The sequence below is a fragment of the Anastrepha ludens genome, chromosome 6 (assembly GCF_028408465.1).
Source record: "Anastrepha ludens isolate Willacy chromosome 6, idAnaLude1.1, whole genome shotgun sequence".
NCBI classification, from domain to species: Eukaryota; Metazoa; Arthropoda; class Insecta; order Diptera; family Tephritidae; genus Anastrepha; species Anastrepha ludens.
In genome coordinates, this window is record NC_071502.1 from 32,474,048 (window position 1) to 32,498,078 (window position 24,031).

The following is a 24,031-nucleotide window of genomic DNA, read 5'->3' on the forward strand; positions in this document are numbered from 1 at the left end:
TCTAACCTCTTGCTTTGATTTAAGACAACGTATTTGAAAAGGAATCTAATTTTTATTACAAACTCTCTGCTTTTTATTACAATTTCTAATGCAGCCACCCCTCGAGTAAAGAACAACAAAATTTAAATATATAAATTAGTCAGACTTCTTTTATTTTTCTATCTACTAAATCTTTTGCTTCTTCTTCTTTTTCCAAACTTAGAATTGGGTGATGTAATATTACAAATATTTAAATAAGGCAGTCTTAAATGCATAGTTCCCTTGTGACCTCGAATGTTTATGCTCAGACTGTAGTGCCCTCGCTAAACCTTTAGCTGGTGATACTACCAACCGCATTTGAACCGAAATACGGATCAGTTCCTCCAGATTTTAATGCTTTCGGTAAATCACACTAGTGAATAATCTGAATAAACTGAAAACTGCAACACGAAAAATTTCTGTGTCTCTTTGAGAGAGCCAAGACTATCGGAACATTTCCGGAGGCGAAATGAGCGGCGAATCTAAGCCGTAGAGTTGAGTAAATGAAGGAGTGCAAATCAGTTGGCGAATGACGATCTCGATCCCATTGTTGTACAATTTTTCGATATCATTACAAAAATGTAAATATAAAAGTATTAAAACGTTTAAAAAAAACTTGCAAGTGAGTTTCGGTTTTGTCACACCACAAACTCTCACTGAATGCCTATTTAACCACTGTCACCAACAGGCAAATGCAGCGATGTTTCGAGTACTCATCTCCTCAGTCATCTTCATAAAGGGAGCAATCTGCTTCGGATCCCAACAACTCACACAATAAATCAAACGTTTTTCTTCGACCGAAAGTTAGTCGTCACTTTCTATTGTATCCCAAAGGTGAGACTTGTAGGTTCATATTGAGCCACCGGAATGTCCGCAGAGATGCTAGCTACTATGATATGCTCACAAGTGTCCAACCTCATGGCTAGTATAGAATAAGATCACTACAACTTCCGATTAAAAAAAAAACTTGATCATTGTACGAAATCTGAGATAAAGCAAATTGTCACCAATATTGTTGAAGTATGGCTGGTTCGAATTGTGGCTCGAGATATAAATACTGTTCGGCTATGAAGGAACTCCATTGCTGGCGTTCGTAGCCATCTGGAGCCGTGTTTGACACAGCGTAAACTCGCGTTTGCGGTTGGATGAAAGACATTCGTGAATCCAAGATGCCTTCACTCCGTACATCTCTATTGGAAATAATAACGCATTTAAGACAAAGCAATCAAAGCACCGCTAAAGTGCATAGAAAACTTTCCCCTTCCACATAAAATTTCCAATAGTTTTGTAGGGGCAAAGAACAACTCAAACTCACAATAATTATTTCTATGAATGTATATGTGAATTTATATACTAATACTAAGTCTAAATAGTTTTGTTGCTGTTGTTGCCGCTATTCATCAACAAATCAACACCGTTGGGCGCTGTTTCTCCGCTTCGTTGGAGAGAGCGAAAGTTTTGCTTCAGTAATACGGTACCGGCGTAAGCTGCTCAGATTGAGACGTCACTAAGTGATGATGTCATTGTCCATTGTTTGTTGTTGTGTGTGTATATGGTAGTTATCGTACGTAGGTGGTTCCAGGAATACCTGGTTAGGAAGCTGTTGCAGTGCGAAGTTTGGTTGTATTTATTGATCAGTCGCAATTTTGCGCTTTCGACACTCTTCGAATGTGTGACCTCGGAAGTTACAATATGTACAGCGTTTAGGACGTTTGAAATCACGCACTGGAACCGGTGGAACTTCCTCTGATTCCAAGTCATTGCTTTCGATAATACGGCACTTCTCAAGTAATTCGCGGAACGTCTTAATGTCTTGGCGTAGAATGTTCTTACGATACTTGATGTTCAGCAGACCATAGACCAAATCCAATTCGGTTTCCTCGTCGTGACGTCCCTCTGGCAGTTGAGCAAGTAAAGCGCGCTTATGGCAGATGAACGTATCAATAGCAGTACGGTCGTCCTGTTTCTTTTCGAAGATCTCCATGTAAATCTGGTAGGCGGGTTTGGTGGGCGAAAAGTGGTCGCGAATCAATGCAATGGCTTCTTTCCAAGTTTTCGCTTCTCTGCGCACGCCTTGCCACCAAGTGGACGCCAGACCATAGAACAGTAAAGATAGTCCCTTAAGTGCGTCTTCATCGCTGATCGACTCGATTTCTTTGTAGGTAACAATGGAGGTGATGAACTCCTCGACGATCTCATGGTCGCGCTGACCACCAAAGCAGCTGCTACAGTTGCTAAAGCTGCCTTTGGCTTGGATGTTGGCTGGAGCGCCTGCCATGGCGGCTAAACGTACCGACTCTAATAGTGACTGCAGTTGATCGTTGGTCATTTGAACGATATTTTGATTTTGTTCCATTTTGTTAAATATAGCTGTTCGTTTGTTTGTGTTGTATTCACTGGAATGTTTGTTGTTGCTAGCTGAGGTCAAAGTCTATTGGTGATAGCGAATGCCTTCGTGGCCAAGTATTAATCACTGGCTGTGGTTGTGAGTGACTGCCTTTGATTTTGCAGCCTAGCGGCTTTTGTAGTTACAGAAACAGAGAGAAAACATCTATGTTAAGCTCGCAGTGGTTGCGAGAAGTGTTTACATTTGTTTGTGTAACTTTGAAATTTATAAAGATTCACCGGTGAAAATAACTGAAAGAGTTCGCTTAAGTCAAGACGAATTCATCAAAGGTGCTGGCTGTTACATAGATCATTTTGGCTCTATGGAAGTTCTACTGAAAGGAAAAGAAAGAAAAAGTTCCATATGCATTTAATTTAATTTAAAATTTTAAAATAATTTTTTTTGTGTTCAGTTGTACTAATTACACTTACCAGTAGCACAAATATCGAATTAAAGACTAAATTTTAAACTTTTTTTTTAACTTTTTTTTTAACTAATTATCTAACTTATTATCGAAATGAAATTTATAAAATTTTTTGTTTTTAAATTTTTGCTTTATAAGTCCAAAATAATTCTGGACGCGGAGAATTTTGATAGAATTGATTTATTTCTTCTTGAGTGAACTCCGTGGTATTTTGGATGAAAGGCGTCATTAAAAAGCACTTAAATGGAAAAGTACTCTCTCTGGCGATCAACTGGTAATTAGATACACAAATTTCGCTCTGGATGTTTCGAAAAAAGTATTTTTATTTTCGACCCATCAACATACCCTACTCATCCGGGCATCTCTTCCTTATATCAGCTGGTTAGGTGCTGAAATATTGTATTTGAATACAACTTTTGCTAAAAAATTGCAACTTTAAAACATCTTGTGAATTGTCCAAATATTATGCCGTTAGGAGAGGCGACTGGAAAGTGAATTTATTTGATCCAGTGTCGAAAAACTGATTATCTTTCATATGAAAAAAATCACTTTCCATTCATCATTAATGTCAAGATCTTAGCTTGCAAACAAAATCAAAACTGATCCTCAATCTGTATTCTTCATTGTTTTTGTTTCAAAGTCTTTTTGTTTTGCAACTTGGAAAAGTAAAGGAAAAGTGATATCATCTAAGAATATGGCATTGCTGAGTCTGCAGCTCCCACTTACCCAACTACCCAGAGATGATATCACTAAAGTCATCAAATTCGCAAAGAAGTTTTTTTTGTCTTGAACTGAACGACAAAATAGGCTCGATTGCACCTGCATTAGAAAGTAAACTCCAGGAATGTACCCCGCACTGGTACATAGATAACCCGAAAACACCAGTAGTCATAGGCGTTGGCATATAATGGTCTCAGAACCAAGCATTCTGTTTGATGGGTAGTTTTCCAAGCAACTTCCAAGCGGAGGTGTATGCCATTTGTCTATGTACAGAGATAAACTTAGACAACAGCTTCAGGAAAGAGCGAACTTCAGTCAGATGACGTTCAAGGCTCTGCCACCCTGTGAGATTAAGCCCTCACTGGTTTTTGAGTATATCGAGAAACTGAATGTGTTAGATACGCCTAATCGCATCCAATTAATTTGGGTCCCAGGACACAGGAGTATAACTGGGAACAATGTAGCGTCCATTACATTGGCAAGAGAGGCAGCGGCCTCAACATTAATAGGCCCTTCCTTGCTATGGCCCAAGCAGAAGCTTGGAAGAGAAGAGCTACGGCTAAGGGAGGTTAGTTGGCACCAAACAATGGGGCTATGCCTGGCGAAATGTTTACTGGGGTGGTACAACCAAAAGAGGTTTAAAAAACGCATAACTCTCTCCAAGGATAAACTGAGAATGTTCATTGGCATTCTCACAGGCCATTGCAGACTGCATAGTCATCTCCACATGATCGGGATTTGGTCCACTGACTCTTGTCGATTCCCAGGAGACTCCAACGCATCTTCAATGCACGGAGAAGGTTGCGCCATCTCGGCCAATTGCAGCCGAAAGAAAGACACATACGCTCAGTCCAATCCAGCTCTGTCTTAAGTGGAATAAGGGAACTGTGTCTCGAAGAGGGATTGTGATGAGTAAAGCGCACAAAAGGCCATGAGATTCTCCAACAAATCTAAATCTAAATCTCACTATTTTTTTTTTTAACATTTTGTAACCGTTTTCGGAATCACCTTTGAGCTAATAAAGCGATAACAGAAAATTTAGTAATAAAAGTAAAGAATTAATCTACCGAGAATTCCACAAGGATTTACAATGCACCGTTATAGCTAACTGTGGTCATAAAATTACCAATAAACAAATCGATTTCACAATAAGAGATAAATGAATTCTTGTAGTTCTTTTAGCTTCACAAAATGCAAGCAAACCAACGCCATGTGAGTGGTAAAAAGATAAGGAGTTTGGTAGGCTAGAAAAATTTTCTGGTAATCTGGCAAGTCTATTAAATAAAAGATGGAATTGTGCAATGTATTTATAGCGGGCTTCCCAGAATGCTAGCATTTTGAGGAAATTTATTTATGCTGCTATTTAAGTAAAGTTAAAGATCCAGGTGAAGATTTTGGCCCCTCAGTCACTTCTATCGAACATCTCAATAATATTATTTTTAGAACGTCCTTCAAATTTTAAGACTCTATATGAAATATGGAATATGATCTCTAATATGAAGGACTCTTTAAGAAATTCACTACAGAAGAAATTTCTAAAATTTCCGCCTCTTCTGTCTCGTTGTAGACTGAGCAGTTTGCGTACTCTTGGCATAAATTAGCGTCGAAGTTTCTGTGCACTACAGCTCGGTGTGCGCCTTAGCTTTCTCCACAACTTTTCTCCATGTATCTCGGTGCATAGCCAAATTACGGTAGCTGGTCGCTCCTATGCTTCTTAGATCGTCCTCAACGTCGTTTAGCCATCATTTTCGCGGTCGCTCTCTTCGCTTTTAACCAAACATGCGGGCATCCTAAACTTTGCGCGGTATTCTTTCAACACTTGAAAGAATACTCAACCCACCACGGATTGACATTGCGACAGAAGGTCTATCAGCTAGATCTGCCGCAAGACTTAACGCAACGGTTGAATATACCTGTCAAACATTCGGGCATAGCTCAATAGGTACGAGTTATCGGACCAATACGGATTATATGACTTCGAAACACAATTGGGTGAAGAGATTCCGAACAACTATAGAAGAAGAGGGGTGGAAAAGAGGTATGAAACCTAGCCCCAATACGCTTAATATATTTACTGACGGCTCGAAAATGATGGACGGAGTAGGTGCAGTGATTTATTGCGCAGAGCTGGACATCGGACGGCCAATTAAGCTCCCTGACTACTGCAGTATTTTTCAAGCAGAAGTCTTTGCGGTAGGAAATTCCGCAGAAATAGCCCTAGCAAAAACGTCGAGGCATTGCAGGAAACGAAATTGTAGATGAGATTGCCAAAAGCGCTGTTTACATACAATTCGAACAAGAAAACAACATACCGAAAGCTTTAAAAACGGTATACAATGGCATCGCTGCGGACATGAAAACACGGATAGACCGGCGGTGGAATAATCTAGCCACTTGCAGATAAATACCCCAGATATACGTACTAGCCCTGTCTAGAAAGGAAAGCAGAACTCTCTAGAAGAGAGAGAAATTCTAGAACTCCTTCTATGTTCTTACCCTGCATTAGCTACAACCCGAATGAAATGCTTAGGAGCTCTGCAATATGAGTGGTTAAAATGTCTCTCGGTGTTCGAGCTTCAGAGCTTACTTTCGCAAAAGACGCACTCATACTATGTACAAGAAGCCTACTACAAGGAAACGTAAAGGTCAACCTCCATCTGGTACCACTAAGGATTAATCGGTCTATGTGATGGCTTTCAGCCAGCCAGGTCAACCTAACCTAACCTTTCATCTGGTTTTCTGCAAACGTATCCCAGCCAGCGGATGCACTGCGATTTAACAAACCGCACGACTTTTTCTCCATGTAGGAATTCCTCTACCTCGTTGTTACAGAGACAATTTTCTTCTTGTACTGAACCCGATATTCCTCTAACTATTCTTTCCAATATACTTAACTGTGTGATTGTATCTGGTTTCAGTGTTCTCGTTCTTCTACTCGAGTGCTTGCTTTTTAATAGTTTAATGTGGTCAAAATATGCTCTGCTTGCAGCCTGCACACGGTCTTGGATAGCAATCGTTGTATCACCCGTTCTACTGAGAAGCAGTTCTAGATATTTAATTTGATCCACGCTTTCAAATGTATGATCACCAATTGTAAGGTCCCATCCCCAGGAGGATGGTTCCATATGTAGAAGTCCACGCAAGTGGGGAAAGTGAAAGGCCGGAGGCTAATTTCGTAACATGGACATTGCATTTACTTGTGACTTCATCTCTTAAAAATCTTTCACTACCTCTGCTACGATTATTAGTGAATGGCTAAATGTCTATGCGCGACTGTAATTCTCAAAATGTTGGAAGAGCGGTCGCACATATCCGGAGCATCCTGTAAGGAGGTCACGTAAAGCGTGATAAAGACAAAAGAATAAGTGATAAGAAATAGAAAACTATTAGTTGTTATTGCAAAACTGTTAATACAAACAACCTTTTTGCAGGAAAAGTAAAAATGCCCTAATCCGCTAATTGCTTCGGATGGAAAAATGTTGTTTTCTGTAATTAAAATATTGCCGTTAGCCTTCTTTGTATGTATGTATGCAAGCATTTAGTTCTAGCTGTTGGAATGTAGGCATTCCAAGTTGAAATAAAAAACTCCCTGAAAGTGGAAAGTGGCGCTTCACTGCTTCCTAAAATGACTTAAGGGGGGAGCCTGCTTTAGAGGCTTCAAAAATCGATTTTTTTTTGCATAAATTTCTTCCCAAACTATCCAAGAATGTGTCCTCAAAATCTCAAAAGCAAATTCAAAATATTTTCGGAGTTACAGAAGGAATTGTGAGCAAGCGTCGAGCAGGTATACGAGCGGCCGGATCGCTCGAAGTGCGATTTCTCGGTTTTTTATTTTTACGATTTTTCCTAATTGGCGGGAAAGATAGGGAAAAAGTTAAACGTCCTATCGAAACGAGATAACATTGATTGTATTCGGAATTAAATTCCTTTCTAGTTGAACCTAAAAAAACCTTAAGAAAGTTATGATTAACCCACTTTTTAAACAATCTAAAGTGAATTTGTTTTTCCAAAAAAATTAACTTTTTTTTTTAATATATTAGCGAAAAATTGTTGAATTTCTCACTTTTTGTTAAATTTTCTTGGTTTAACTAGAAGCTATACTATACTAAAATAAAATTTTTTTGGGTTTTTGGTTTTTGATGAAAGTGGCGACCTGCATCTTTCCCGCCGCACGACACATGCACACTCGAGGCGCCTCGGCAAAATGCTTGTACCAGGCATAATATGACATATATTTTAATGAAAAAATTTGAGAAGACTGTTGAAATATATAACAATAAAACCTGAAAGTTTCGTTTTAATCGAATATGTCTTTCCTTCCCAAAAAAAATCCACGAAAAAATCGATTTTTTGAAGTCTCTAAAGCAGGCCCCCCCTTAACTGATGTTCGAAATGCATATGTTCTACCACATCCTACGCCATTTTCTGACAATTGCTGATGAAAATATGCGCAATTATAACAAATTTTCTCCTTCCGAGTTTCGCTTTTGATTGTTTAAGAACCAGTAAAGAAGCAGACGCGCCCTTTGAATTGTTTCCAAAGTCTAAGGAAATTTTAATGATTCAACCAGAAATTATCTCCGCTTGTAATTTGGGAAGGTGCAATTTAACGAACAATACCCGCCCTTTTTCCCCATAGTAATAATGCAGTAAGAGTTAGTTATTATTATTATTATTTTATTATTATTAGGATTAAAATGATTATTATTTCATTTTTTTTATTATAATTATTACATTATCTTTTCTCATTATTATTAATATTATATTATTTCATGTTTTTTCTCTCATTTTATTATTATTATTATTATTTTCATTCTTATTTCGACATTCACTTCTTTTTATTGTATCTTTGTCTTTAGCAGGACTTCTTCATTTCTGTTTCTATTATTTATATATTGTTTAGCGATTATTTGTTGCTTTTTTTTGTTTGTTTTTTGTTTTTTCTCTTTTTTTGTGTTTTTGTTTTTTACTGTTAATACTAAGCCTAGCACTACAATACACAGTACAATACAGAAAACTAACTTAACTATTTAAAGCCGTTCCTTATGATTGCCGCATTGGAGATCGTAATTTCTATGCTCACAATGCATTGCCCAAGCCGTAGGGTTGAGTGAATGCATGAGTGCATTGGCAGTTGGCGTGCCATACGCTTGACGCTACAGGGAAGTTTGCACAGCCCGCAGATCGCCAATTCGGCGTGCCAATTGTGCGCATTTCGATATCACTACAAAAATGTGATTAGAAAAGTAATCATCTTTTTCGTAGGTGATATTTACTTTTGCCACACGTAGATTTACTGCCAACATGTTGCGAAAAGCATTAGTACCTCAGCTAGATGAGACCCACCAGGTGCCACTCACACGCAAAAGGGGCTCTCTTAAGGCGCAAGAAACTCCCGAATGGTTCGCCAAGCTGTACAAATGCAACACACAAAATGTCAAGCAGCACCTCTACATATATGCAATGGAGGCTTTGTGCCACATTCGAGAGCGGGCAACATTGTCCAAAAGTCATCGTCATTGCAGGAATTTACCAGCTTTGCATTTGCAACTGATTTACGCAAACTGAAGTGGTCAAACATAAGGAACATCGCCGAAGAAAGCCGTGAACCAAACGTTTAGCAGACGTCAGAATGCATATCTTAATTAGCCACAAATACAAAGGTGTTCCAGTCAAGTTCTCACTGAATGACTTTCGTACCACTGTCATCAGCAAGCAAATGCAGCGGTGTTTCGAGCACTCATCTCCTCAGTCATCTTCATAAAGGCAGCAATCTGCTTCGGACTTCAACAAGTCACACAAGAAATCAAACTTTCTTCTTCAAGCAAAAATTTATGGTCACTTTCTATGTATCCCGAAGGTGAGACCTGTAGGTTCATATAGGGGCTCAAGAATGTCCGCAGATATTCCAACTAATGCTTACAAGTCTCCAACCTCATGGCTACTATAGAATGAGATCACTATAATTTTAGATTGAAAAAAAAAAAACTTCATCCATGTACGCAATATGAGGTGAAGCAAATTGTCACCAATATTGTTGAAGTATGGCTGGTTCGAATTGTGACTCGAATATAATAATTCGTTTTGTTTAAAATCTGATTTCAAATATCTTCACGGGTTGAAGAAATATTGTTTTCGGCAATGAAGGAACTCCATTGCTGGCGTTCGTAGCCATCTGGAGCCGTGCTTGACACAGCGTGAACTCGCGTTTGCGGTTGGATGAAAGACGTTTGTGAGTCCAAGGTGCCGCCACTCCGTACAACTCTATTGGAAATAATAACGCATTTAAGACAAAGCAATCAAAGCACCGCTAAAGTGCAAAGAAAACTTTGCCCTTCCACGTAAAAATTCCAATAGTTTTGTAGGGGCAAAGAACAACTCGAACTCACAATAATTATTTCTATGTATGTATATGTGAATTTATGTACTAATACTAAGTCTAAATAGTTTTGTTGCTGTTGTTGCCGCTATTCATCAACAAATCAACACCGTTGGATGCTGTTTCTCCGCTTCGTTGGTGAGAGCGAAAGTTTTGCTTCAGTAATACGGTACCGGCGTAAGCTGCTCAGATTGAGACGTCACTAAGCTATGATGTCATTTTCCATTGGTTGATGTTGTGTGTGTGTGTGTGGTAGTCACCGTATTTGATTCATCGTTCGAAGTTCTCCGCTTTCGACACTCTGCGAATGTGTGACCTCGGAAGTTGCAATGTGTACATCGTTTGGTAAGTTTAAAATCACGCACTGGACCTGTTTGCACTTCCTTTGATTTCAAGTTAAGGTGTTCGATAATACGGCCCTTCTCAAGTAATTCGCGGAATGTCTTAATGTCTTGGCGTAGAATATTCTTACGATACTTGATGTTCAGCAGACCATAGACCAAATCTAACTCGGTTTCCTCGTCGTGACGTCCCTCTGGCAGTTGTGCAAGTAGAGCGCGCTTCTGGCAGATGAACGTATCAATAGCAGCGCGGTCGTCTTGTTTGTTTTCAAAGATCTCCAAGTAAATCTGGTATACGGGTTTGGTGGGCGAAAAGTGGTCGCGTATCAGAGCGATGGCGTCCGCCCAAGTTTTCGCTTCTTTGCGCACGCCTTGCCACCAAGTGGACGCTAGACCATAGAACAGTAAAGATAGCCCCTTAAGCGCATATTCGTCGCTGATCGACTCGATTTCTTTGTAGGTAACAATGGAGGTGATGAACTCCTCGACAGCCTCATGGTCACGCTGACCTCCAAACCGGCTGCTACAGTTGGTGAAGTTGCCCTTGGTTTGGATGGTAGCTGGAGCGGCGCTGCTGGCGCCTTCCACGGCGGCCAAACGTACCGACTCGATTAGTGACTGCAGTTGTTCGTTTGTCATTCGTACGACGTTTTCGGCCATTTTGTTGAATATTAATGTTTGTTTGTTTGTTATTGTAACAAAGTAGTTTTATTTATTGTTTGTTGTAGATGCGACACTGGAGCGTTTGTTGTTGGCAGCAGCGAACAAAGCCAATTGCTGATGGTGAATGTCTTCCTGGCGCAAATATTATTCACTGGCTGTGGTCGTAAGAGACTGAAATTGATTTTGAAGTCAATCGGATTTTATAGTCACAGAAGAGGAGAGAAAAATTCTTTATATTGAGTACATTGGACCAAAGCCTGCAGTTGTTGGGAGAAATATGTTTTAATCCGTTATTTTCAATTATCAAAATTTACCCCGTTGGTATGCACTTTTGTACAAATACATACATACATACAAACATATTTGGCAGAGAAATAACTAAGTTACACCCAAACGCACTCAATTACGGGAGGCGTCATGTGCAAAAGCTACTAAGGTCAGTTGGTTTGCTTTTTCAGATGAAATATAAAATTCTTGAAATCAGATACAATTTCTACCAATAGTAAAATACTTTATTATTGAAATAATAAGAAAACAAGGAGAGCTTAAGAAAGTCGATGAGGAAAATACGGGGCAAAGCGGACATGGTATTCCTTTTCCAAGAACAGCCCTGCCGTTACTCTAATGCCTTACTCTTACGCTAACTCTTTGGGATAGCCAGTTAGGCAGCATGGCTTAGTTTGACTCAAGAAGTTTGGGGGTGTATGAAGACTGACAAGTTTGTGCATCCGATAGACTTAGTTAAGAAGAACTTAGTGGGTAATTTGGTACAGCGGACAAAGCTAAGACCACAGTTATACCTATACGAGTACTAAATAGCAGACAGTCTAAGCTCCTCAGGCTTACTTTAAAATGGAACCGTCACTTTTATGTAGCTTTACTTTTTTCAACATCTGGTCGCATTGCGCGCGATTGCAGTTGTTGTTGGTGTTCTTCTGCTTTCAGCAGTCAAATCTCTCTCTCGCTACTGCAGTGTTGCCTAGCTTTGGATATAAAAACGCACTAAAATGCCCATTTAAAGAAATTAAAATACAAGATTTTTATTGAATCGCTTAAAGAACTTTGTATGCGTCACAAATTGTCTTTAAAATGTGCGTTTTTTTTTTAAATAAATGTGTTATGCTTATCTACAATTTAATTTATGAGTTTTTTTGTTAAGGGAATGACTTTTTTGCTATATTTGAGGTTATGTAACTTGATAAGGTACTCTTTTGTTTTGTCGTTATAGTTTCTTTAGTATGTTCTGCTACTTTGTTGTTTATTTTTACCATAAAAACACCTCTGGATGCTCTATGTCCCTCTAAGGATAGAGGACCGGAGGAAATGATTACACGTCTATGGTTTTAATCCGCATTCAGTAAATTCAAACGCCTTTTAAAATGTGTAAAAAGGTTTTCAATATTAAGAAGAGTTGAGAGAGGGACATTTATTATTCTTGCATAACCTTAAAAGGAGCAAAAAATAAAATTTACACTTTCAAAATATCAAATTTTATAAGAACCCACAAATTTTCATTAACACTAATATCTTCTCAGATTGACCTTTTTTAACATTCTTTTGTTTAATAATAAAGTTTTTTGCTTTAATTTATAGTTTCGGTAGCTTTAAATTAAAAATAAGAAACAAACACCAACTTAAAAACTTTCGCATTTTGATATATAAAAATGCACTAAATTTATTGCGAAGAGCAAATGGTTGGCAACACTGCACAACTCGGCCAATGTGACTTCACGCTCTCTCTGATGGGCGCAATCTTGTTTCTATCATTCTTGGTAAATACTAGGCTGCTCAATAAGTTTTTCGGGTCGATAAGAAATACACAATTTTATGGTTTAAATCACACTTTATTATTCAGTAGAGTCTCTGAGTCCCGGTACATCAATACACTTGCTCCAGTGAGACTCCAATTTATGAATTCCATACCTGAAGTGACCATCTGAAAGTGCTGCAAAATACGCCGCACAGCTGTTATGACCTCCTGATTTGATGAAATACACATTACACGTTTGAATTTTTTTAGGTCTGCAAATAGCTGGAAGTCGCTAGGGTCCAATTCTGGTGATTGCGGTGGATGCTCCAACAATTCGACCTTTATTTTAGATTTTATTCATAGATTTTAACTGTTGTCAAAATGCTCTTCTCGGCACAGTGCATTGTCCTGATGAAAAATAATTTTTTTCTTTTGTGAACTGGGTATTTTTTCACGTTTTTTTCCTTCAGCTGGCCCAAAAGGGTTAGGATAATATTCAGAATTATTGTTTTACCAGTTTGCAAGTAATCTACAAACAAAATCCCTTTCACATCCCAAAAAACTGATGCTAACACCTTCTTAACCGATTTTCGGACACGAACTCATTTCAGAGCCGAAGAACCTGGTTCACACCACTCTCTAACCTCTTGCTTTGATTTAAGACAACGTATTTGAAAAGGAATCTAATTTTTATTACAAACTCTCTGCTTTTTATTACAATTTCTAATGCAGCCGCCCCTCGAGTAAAGAACAACAAAATTTAAATATATAAATTAGTCAGACTTCTCTTATTTTTCTATCTACTAAATCTTTTGCTTCTTCTTCTTTTTCCAAACTTAGAATTGGGTGATGTAATATTACAAATATTTAAATAAGGCAGTCTTAAATGCATAGTTCCCTTGTGACCTCGAATGTTTATGCTCAGACTGTAGTGCCCTCGCTAAACCTTTAGCTGGTGATACTACCAACCGCATTTGAACCGAAATACGGATCAGTTCCTCCAGATTTTAATGCTTTCGGTAAATCACACTAGTGAATAATCTGAATAAACTGAACACTGCAACACGAAAAATTTCTGTGTCTCTTTGAGAGAGCCAAGACTATCGGAACATTTCCGGAGGCGAAATGAGCGGCGAATCTAAGCCGTAGAGTTGAGTAAATGAAGGAGTGCAAATCAGTTGGCGAATGACGATCTCGATCCCATTGTTGTACAATTTTTCGATATCATTACAAAAATGTAAATATAAAAGTATTAAAACGTTTAAAAAAAACTTGCAAGTGAGTTTCGGTTTTGTCACACCACAAACTCTCACTGAATGCCTATTTAACCACTGTCACCAACAGGCAAATGCAGCGATGTTTCGAGTACTCATCTCCTCAGTCATCTTCATAAAGGGAGCAATCTGCTTCGGATCCCAACAACTCACACAATAAATCAAACGTTTTTCTTCGACCGAAAGTTAGTCGTCACTTTCTATTGTATCCCAAAGGTGAGACTTGTAGGTTCATATTGAGCCACCGGAATGTCCGCAGAGATGCTAGCTACTATGATAAGACTATATATGAAATATGGAATATGATCTCTAATATGAAGGACTCTTTAAGAAATTCACTACAGAAGAAATTTCTAAAATTTCCGCCTCTTCTGTCTCGTTGTAGACTGAGCAGTTTGCGTACTCTTGGCATAAATTAGCGTCGAAGTTTCTGTGCACTACAGCTCGGTGTGCGCCTTAGCTTTCTCCACAACTTTTCTCCATGCATCTCGGTGCATAGCCAAATTACGGTAGCTGGTCGCTCCTATGCTTCTTAGATCGTCCTCAACGTCGTTTAGCCATCATTTTCGCGGTCGCTCTCTTCGCTTTTAACCAAACATGCGGGCATCCTAAACTTTGCGCGGTATTCTTTCAAAACTTGAAAGAATACTCAACCCACCACAGATTGACATTGCGACAGAAGATCTAGCAGCTAGATATGCCGCAAGACTTAACGCAACGGTTGAATTTACCTGTAAAACATTCGGACACAGCTCAATAGGTACGAGTTATCGGACCAATACGGATTATATGACTTCGAAACACAATTGGGTGAAGAGATTCCGAACAACTATAGAAGAAGAGGGGTGGAAAAGAGGTATGAAACCTAGCCCCAATACGCTTAATATATTTACTGACGGCTCGAAAATGATGGACGGAGTAGGTGCAGTGATTTATTGGGCAGAGCTGGACATCGGACGGCCAATTAAGCTCCCTGACTACTGCAGTATTTTTCAAGCAGAAGTCTTTGCGGTAGGAAATTCCGCAGAAATAGCCCTAGCAAAAACGTCGAGGCATTGCAGGAAACGAAATTGTAGATGAGATTGCCAAAAGCGCTGTTTACATACAATTCGAACAAGAAAACAACATACCGAAAGCTTTAAAAACGGTATACAATGGCATCGCTGCGGACATGAAAACACGGATAGACCGGCGGTGGAATAATCTAGCCACTTGCAGATAAATACCCCAGATATACGTACTAGCCCTGTCTAGAAAGGAAAGCAGAACTCTCTAGAAGAGAGAGAAATTCTAGAACTCCTTCTATGTTCTTACCCTGCATTAGCTACAACCCGAATGAAATGCTTAGGAGCTCTGCAATATGAGTGGTTAAAATGTCTCTCGGTGTTCGAGCTTCAGAGCTTACTTTCGCAAAAGACGCACTCATACTATGTACAAGAAGCCTACTACAAGGAAACGTAAAGGTCAACCTCCATCTGGTACCACTAAGGATTAATCGGTCTATGTGATGGCTTTCAGCCAGCCAGGTCAACCTAACCTAACCTTTCATCTGGTTTTCTGCAAACGTATCCCAGCCAGCGGATGCACTGCGATTTAACAAACCGCACGACTTTTTCTCCATGTAGGAATTCCTCTACCTCGTTGTTACAGAGACAATTTTCTTCTTGTACTGAACCCGATATTCCTCTAACTATTTTTTCCAATATACTTAACTGTGTGATTGTATCTGGTTTCAGTGTTCTCGTTCTTCTACTCGAGTGCTTGCTTTTTAATAGTTTAATGTGGTCAAAATATGCTCTGCTTGCAGCCTGCACACGGTCTTGGATAGCAATCGTTGTATCACCCGTTCTACTGAGAAGCAGTTCTAGATATTTAATTTGATCCACGCTTTCAAATGTATGATCACCAATTGTAAGGTCCCATCCCCAGGAGGATGGTTCCATATGTAGAAGTCCACGCAAGTGGGGAAAGTGAAAGGCCGGAGGCTAATTTCGTAACATGGACATTGCATTTACTTGTGACTTCATCTCTTAAAAATCTTTCACTACCTCTGCTACGATTATTAGTGAATGGCTAAATGTCTATGCGCGACTGTAATTCTCAAAATGTTGGAAGAGCGGTCGCACATATCCGGAGCATCCTGTAAGGAGGTCACGTAAAGCGTGATAAAGACAAAAGAATAAGTGATAAGAAATAGAAAACTATTAGTTGTTATTGCAAAACTGTTAATACAAACAACCTTTTTGCAGGAAAAGTAAAAATGCCCTAATCCGCTAATTGCCTCGGATGGAAAAATGTTGTTTTCTGTAATTAAAATATTGCCGTTAGCCTTCTTTGTATGTATGTATGCAAGCATTTAGTTCTAGCTGTTGGAATGTAGGCATTCCAAGTTGAAATAAAAAACTCCCTGAAAGTGGAAAGTGGCGCTTCACTGCTTCCTAAAATGACTTAAGGGGGGAGCCTGCTTTAGAGGCTTCAAAAATCGATTTTTTTTTGCATAAATTTCTTCCCAAACTATCCAAGAATGTGTCCTCAAAATCTCGAAAGCAAATTCAAAATATTTTCGGAGTTACAGAAGGAATTGTGAGCAAGCGTCGAGCAGGTATACGAGCGGCCGGATCGCTCGAAGTGCGATTTCTCGGTTTTTTATTTTTACGATTTTTCCTAATTGGCGGGAAAGATAGGGAAAAAGTTAAACGTCCTATCGAAACGAGATAACATTGATTGTATTCGGAATTAAATTCCTTTCTAGTTGAACCTAAAAAAACCTTAAGAAAGTTATGATTAACCCACTTTTTAAACAATCTAAAGTGAATTTGTTTTTCCAAAAAAATGAACTTTTTTTTTTATTAGCGAAAAATTGTTGAATTTCTCACTTTTTGTTAAATTTTCTTGGTTTAACTAGAAGCTATACTATACTAAAATAAAATTTTTTTGGGTTTTTGGTTTTTGATGAAAGTGGCGACCTGCATCTTTCCCGCCGCACGACACATGCACACTCGAGGCGCCTCGGCAAAATGCTTGTACCAGGCATAATATGACATATATTTTAATGAAAAAATTTGAGAAGACTGTTGAAATATATAACAATAAAACCTGAAAGTTTCGTTTCAATCGAATATTTCTTTCCTTCCCAAAAAAAAATCCACGAAAAAATCGATTTTTTGAAGTCTCTAAAGCAGGCTCCCCCCTTAACTGATGTTCGAAATGCATATGTTCTACCACATCCTACGCCATTTTCTGACAATTGCTGATGAAAATATGCGCAATTATAACAAATTTTCTCCTTCCGAGTTTCGCTTTTGATTGTTTAAGAACCAGTAAAGAAGCAGACGCGCCCTTTGAATTGTTTCCAAAGTCTAAGGAAATTTTAATGATTCAACCAGAAATTATCTCCGCTTGTAATTTGGGAAGGCGCAATTTAACGAACAATACCCGCCCTTTTTCCCCATAGTAATAATGCAGTAAGAGTTAGTTATTATTATTATTATTTTATTATTATTAGGATTAAAATGATTATTATTTCATTTTTTTTATTATAATTATTACATTATCTTTTCTCATTATTATTAATATTATTTCATGTTTTTTCTCTCATTTTATTATTATTATTATTATTTTCATTCTTATTTCGACATTCACTTCTTTTTATTGTATCTTTGTCTTTAGCAGGACTTCTTCATTTCTGTTTCTATTGTTTAGCGATTATTTGTCGCTTTTTTTTTGTTTGTTTTTTGTTTTTTCTCTTTTTTTGTGTTTTTGTTTTTTACTGTTAATACTAAGCCTAGCACTACAATACACAGTGCAATACAGAAAACTAACTTAACTATTTAAAGCCGTTCCTTATGATTGCCGCATTGGAGATCGTAATTTCTATGCTCACAATGCATTGCCCAAGCCGTAGGGTTGAGTGAATGCATGAGTGCGTTGGAAGTTGGCGTGCCATACGCTTGACGCTACAGGGAAGTTTGCACAGCCCGCAGATCGCCAATTCGGCGTGCCAATTGTGCGCATTTCGATATCACTACAAAAATGTGATTAGAAAAGTAATCATCTTTTTCGTAGGTGATATTTACTTTTGCCACACGTAGATTTACTGCCAACATGTTGCGAAAAGCATTAGTACCTCAGCTAGATGAGACCCACCAGGTGCCACTCACACGCAAAAGGGGCTCTCTTAAGGCGCAAGAAACTCCCGAATGGTTCGCCAAGCTGTACAAATGCAACACACAAAATGTCAAGCAGCACCTCTACATATATGCAATGGAGGCTTTGTGCCACATTCGAGAGCGGGCAACATTGTCCAAAAGTCATCGTCATTGCAGGAATTTACCAGCTTTGCATTTGCAACTGATTTACGCAAACTGAAGTGGTCAAACATAAGGAACATCGCCGAAGAAAGCCGTGAACCAAACGTTTAGCAGACGTCAGAATGCATATCTTAATTAGCCACAAATACAAAGGTGTTCCAGTCAAGTTCTCACTGAATGACTTTCGTACCACTGTCATCAGCAAGCAAATGCAGCGGTGTTTCGAGCACTCATCTCCTCAGTCATCTTCATAAAGGCAGCAATCTGCTTCGGACTTCAACAAGTCACACAAGAAATCAAACTTTCTTCTTCAAGCAAAAATTTATGGTCACTTTCTATGTATCCCGAAGGTGAGACCTGTAGGTTCATATAGGGGCTCAAGAATGTCCGCAGATATTCCAACTAATGCTTACAAGTCTCCAACCTCATGGCTACTATAGAATGAGATCACTATAATTTTAGATTGAAAAAAAAAAAACTTCATCCATGTACGCAATATGAGGTGAAGCAAATTGTCACCAATATTGTTGAAGTATGGCTGGTTCGAATTGTGACTCGAATATAATAATTCGTTTTGTTTAAAATCTGATTTCAAATATCTTCACGGGTTGAAGAAATATTGTTTTCGGCAATGAAGGAACTCCATTGCTGGCGTTCGTAGCCATCTGGAGCCGTGCTTGACACAGCGTGAACTCGCGTTTGCGGTTGGATGAAAGACGTTTGTGAGTCCAAGGTGCCGCCACTCCGTACAACTCTATTGGAAATAATAACGCATTTAAGACAAAGCAATCAAAGCACCGCTAAAGTGCAAAGAAAACTTTGCCCTTCCACGTAAAAATTCCAATAGTTTTGTAGGGGCAAAGAACAACTCGAACTCACAATAATTATTTCTATGTATGTATATGTGAATTTATGTACTAATACTAAGTCTAAATAGTTTTGTTGCTGCTGTTGCCGCTATTCATCAACAAATCAACACCGTTGGATGCTGTTTCTCCGCTTCGTTGGTGAGAGCGAAAGTTTTGCTTCAGTAATACGGTACCGGCGTAAGCTGCTCAGATTGAGACGTCACTAAGCTATGATGTCATTTTCCATTGGTTGGTGTTGTGTGTGTGTGTGTGGTAGTCACCGTATTTGATTCATCGTTCGAAGTTCTCCGCTTTCGACACTCTGCGAATGTGTGACCTCGGAAGTTGCAATGTGTACATCGTTTGGTAAGTTTAAAATCACGCACTGGACCTGTTTGCACTTCCTTTGATTTCAAGTTAAGGTGTTCGATAATACGGCCCTTCTCAAGTAATTCGCGGAATGTCTTAATGTCTTGGCGTAGAATATTCTTACGATACTTGATGTTCAGCAGACCATAGACCAAATCTAACTCGGTTTCCTCGTCGTGACGTCCCTCTGGCAGTTGTGCAAGTAGAGCGCGCTTCTGGCAGATGAACGTATCAATAGCAGCGCGGTCGTCTTGTTTGTTTTCAAAGATCTCCAAGTAAATCTGGTAGGCGGGTTTGGTGGGCGAAAAGTGGTCGCGTATCAGAGCGATGGCGTCCGCCCAAGTTTTCGCTTCTTTGCGCACGCCTTGCCACCAAGTGGACGCTAGACCATAGAACAGTAAAGATAGCCCCTTAAGCGCATATTCGTCGCTGATCGACTCGATTTCTTTGTGGGTAGCAATGGAGGTGATGAACTCCTCGACAGCCTCATGGTCACGCTGACCTCCAAACCGGCTGCTACAGTTGGTGAAGTTGCCCTTGGTTTGGATGGTAGCTGGAGCGGCGCTGCTGGCGCCTTCCACGGCGGCCAAACGTACCGACTCGATTAGTGACTGCAGTTGTTCGTTTGTCATTCGTACGACGTTTTCGGCCATTTTGTTGAATATTAATGTTTGTTTGTTTGTTATTGTAATAAAGTAGTTTTATTTATTGTTTGTTGTAGATGCGACACTGGAGCGTTTGTTGTTGGCAGCAGCGAACAAAGCCAATTGCTGATGGCGAATGTCTTCCTGGCGCAAATATTATTCACTGGCTGTGGTCGTAAGAGACTGAAATTGATTTTGAAGTCAATCGGATTTTATAGTCACAGAAGAGGAGAGAAAAAGTCTTTATATTGAGTACATTGGACCAAAGCCTGCAGTTGTTGGGAGACATATGTTTTAATCCGTTATTTTCAATTATCAAAATTTACCCCGTTGGTATGCACTTTTGTACAAATACATACATACATACAAACATATTTGGCAGAGAAATAACTAAGTTACACCCAAACGCACTCAATTACGGGAGGCGTCATGTGCAAAAGCTACTAAGGTCAGTTGGTTTGCTTTTTCAGATGAAATATAAAATTCTTGAAATCAGATACAATTTCTACCAATGGTAAAATACTTTATTATTGAAATAATAAGAAAACAAGGAGAGCTTAAGAAAGTCGATGAGGAAAATACGGGACAAAGCGGACATGGTATTCCTTTTCCAAGAACAGCCCTGCCGTTACTCTAATGCCTTACTCTTACGCTAACTCTTTGGGATAGCCAGTTAGGCAGCATGGCTTAGTTTGACTCAAGAAGTTTGGGGGTGTATGAAGACTGACAAGTTTGTGCATCCGATAGACTTAGTTAAGAAGAACTTAGTGGGCAATTTGGTACAGCGGACAAAGCTAAGACCACAGTTATACCTATACGAGTACTAAATAGCAGACAGTCTAAGCTCCTCAGGCTTACTTTAAAATGGAACCGTCACTTTTATGTAGCTTTACTTTTTTCAACATCTGGTCGCATTGCGCGCGATTGCAGTTGTTGTTGGTGTTCTTCTGCTTTCAGCAGTCAAATCTCTCTCTCGCTACTGCAGTGTTGCCTAGCTTTGGATATAAAAACGCACTAAAATGCCCATTTAAAGAAATTAAAATACAAGATTTTTATTGAATCGCTTAAAGAACTTTGTATGCGTCACAAATTGTCTTTAAAATGTGCGTTTTTTTTTAAATAAATGTGTTATGCTTATCTACAATTTAATTTATGAGTTTTTTTGTTAAGGGAATGACTTTTTTGCTATATTTGAGGTTATGTAACTTGATAAGGTACTCTTTTGTTTTGTCGTTATAGTTTCTTTAGTATGTTCTGCTATTTTGTTGTTTATTTTTACCATAAAAACACCTCTGGATGCTCTATGTCCCTCTAAGGATAGAGGACCGGAGGAAATGATTACACGTCTATGGTTTTAATCCGCATTCAGTAAATTCAAACGCCTTTTAAAATGTGTAAAAAGGTTTTCAATATTAAGAAGAGTTGAGAGAGGGACATTTATTATTCTTGCATAACCTTAAAAGGAGCAAAAAATAAAATTTACACTTTCAAAATATCAAATTTTATAAGAACCCACAAATTTTCATTAACACTAATATCTCCTCAGATTGACCTTTTTTAACATTCTTTTGTTTAATAATAAAGTTTTTTGCTTTAATTTATAGTTTCGGTAGCTTTAAATTAAAAATAAGAAACAAACACCAACTTAAAAACTTTCGCATTTTGATATATAAAAATGCACTAAATTTATTGCGAAGAGCAAATGGTTGGCAACACTGCACAACTCGGCCAATGTGACTTCACGCACTCTCTGATGGGCGCAATCTTGTTTCTATCATTCTTAGTAAATACTAGGCTGCTCAATAAGTTTTTCGGGTCGATAAGAAATACACAATTTTATGGTTTAAATCACACTTTATTATTCAGTAGAGTCTCTGAGTCCCGGTACATCAATACACTTGCTCCAGTGAGACTCCAATTTATGAATTCCATACCTGAAGTGACCATCTGAAAGTGCTGCAAAATACGCCGCACAGCTGTTATGACCTCCTGATTTGATGAAACACACATTACACGTTTGAATTTTTTTAGGTCTGCAAATAGCTGGAAGTCGCTAGGGTCCAATTCTGGTGATTGCGGTGGATGCTCCAACAATTCGACCTTTATTTTAGATTTTATTCATAGATTTTAACTGTTGTCAAAATGCTCTTCTCGGCACAGTGCATTGTCCTGATGAAAAATAATTTTTTTCTTTTGTGAACTGGGTATTTTTTCACGTTTTTTTCCTTCAGCTGGCCCAAAAGGGTTAGGATAATATTCAGAATTATTGTTTTACCAGTTTGCAAGTAATCTACAAACAAAATCCCTTTCACATCCCAAAAAACTGATGCTAACACCTTCTTAACCGATTTTCGGACACGAACTCATTTCAGAGCCGAAGAACCTGGTTCACACCACTCTCTAACCTCTTGCTTTGATTTAAGACAACGTATTTGAAAAGGAATCTAATTTTTATTACAAACTCTCTGCTTTTTATTACAATTTCTAATGCAGCCGCCCCTCGAGTAAAGAACAACAAAATTTAAATATATAAATTAGTCAGACTTCTCTTATTTTTCTATCTACTAAATCTTTTGCTTCTTCTTCTTTTTCCAAACTTAGAATTGGGTGATGTAATATTACAAATATTTAAATAAGGCAGTCTTAAATGCATAGTTCCCTTGTGACCTCGAATGTTTATGCTCAGACTGTAGTGCCCTCGCTAAACCTTTAGCTGGTGATACTACCAACCGCATTTGAACCGAAATACGGATCAGTTCCTCCAGATTTTAATGCTTTCGGTAAATCACACTAGTGAATAATCTGAATAAACTGAACACTGCAACACGAAAAATTTCTGTGTCTCTTTGAGAGAGCCAAGACTATCGGAACATTTCCGGAGGCGAAATGAGCGGCGAATCTAAGCCGTAGAGTTGAGTAAATGAAGGAGTGCAAATCAGTTGGCGAATGACGATCTCGATCCCATTGTTGTACAATTTTTCGATATCATTACAAAAATGTAAATATAAAAGTATTAAAACGTTTAAAAAAAACTTGCAAGTGAGTTTCGGTTTTGTCACACCACAAACTCTCACTGAATGCCTATTTAACCACTGTCACCAACAGGCAAATGCAGCGATGTTTCGAGTACTCATCTCCTCAGTCATCTTCATAAAGGGAGCAATCTGCTTCGGATCCCAACAACTCACACAATAAATCAAACGTTTTTCTTCGACCGAAAGTTAGTCGTCACTTTCTATTGTATCCCAAAGGTGAGACTTGTAGGTTCATATTGAGCCACCGGAATGTCCGCAGAGATGCTAGCTACTATGATAAGACTATATATGAAATATGGAATATGATCTCTAATATGAAGGACTCTTTAAGAAATTCACTACAGAAGAAATTTCTAAAATTTTCGCCTCTTCTGTCTCGTTGTAGACTGAGCAGTTTGCGTACTCTTGGCATAAATTAGCGTCGAAGTTTCTGTGCACTACAGCTCGGTGTGCGCCTTAGCTTTCTCCACAACTTTTCTCCATGCATCTCGGTGCATAGCCAAATTACGGTAGCTGGTCGCTCCTATGCTTCTTAGATCGTCCTCAACGTTGTTTAGCCATCATTTTCGCGGTCGCTCTCTTCGCTTTTAACCAAACATGCGGGCATCCTAAACTTTGCGCGGTATTCTTTCAAAACTTGAAAGAATACTCAACCCACCACGGATTGACATTGCGACAGAAGATCTAGCAGCTAGATATGCCGCAAGACTTAACGCAACGGTTGAATTTACCTGTAAAACATTCGGACACAGCTCAATAGGTACGAGTTATCGGACCAATACGGATTATATGACTTCGAAACACAATTGGGTGAAGAGATTCCGAACAACTATAGAAGAAGAGGGGTGGAAAAGAGGTATGAAACCTAGC

The 24,031-nt window shown here is 38.7% G+C and overlaps 3 protein-coding genes across 3 annotated transcripts; all 3 read right to left on the reverse strand.

Annotated features, from left to right (window-relative positions):
• Positions 1-121: 121 nt before the first annotated feature.
• Positions 122-2,589, reverse strand: LOC128866894 (activity-regulated cytoskeleton associated protein 1-like). The gene has a single exon (XM_054107935.1). It carries the CDS (start codon positions 2,372-2,374, stop codon positions 1,646-1,648), a length of 729 nt encoding a protein of 242 aa, XP_053963910.1. The 5' UTR covers positions 2,375-2,589; the 3' UTR covers positions 122-1,645.
• A 5,615-nt stretch (positions 2,590-8,204) lies between these two features.
• On the reverse strand, positions 8,205-11,108 carry LOC128865864 (activity-regulated cytoskeleton associated protein 1-like). Its single transcript, XM_054106247.1, has one exon. The coding sequence runs from the start codon at positions 10,926-10,928 to the stop codon at positions 10,143-10,145; it is 786 nt and encodes a 261-aa protein (XP_053962222.1). The 5' UTR covers positions 10,929-11,108; the 3' UTR covers positions 8,205-10,142.
• Positions 11,109-17,426: 6,318 nt separating this feature from the next.
• On the reverse strand, positions 17,427-20,320 carry LOC128865800 (activity-regulated cytoskeleton associated protein 1-like). Its single transcript, XM_054106152.1, has one exon. It carries the CDS (start codon positions 20,133-20,135, stop codon positions 19,350-19,352), a length of 786 nt encoding a protein of 261 aa, XP_053962127.1. The 5' UTR covers positions 20,136-20,320; the 3' UTR covers positions 17,427-19,349.
• Between the last annotated feature and the right edge of the window lie 3,711 nt (positions 20,321-24,031).

Bases quoted from the DNA above. Each gene is read 5' to 3' on its own strand.
- LOC128865800 (XM_054106152.1), bottom strand. From the start codon at position 20,135: ATGGCCGAAAACGTCGTACGAATGACAAACGAACAACTGCAGTCACTA.
- LOC128865864 (XM_054106247.1), bottom strand. From the start codon at position 10,928: ATGGCCGAAAACGTCGTACGAATGACAAACGAACAACTGCAGTCACTA.
- LOC128866894 (XM_054107935.1), bottom strand. From the start codon at position 2,374: ATGGAACAAAATCAAAATATCGTTCAAATGACCAACGATCAACTGCAG.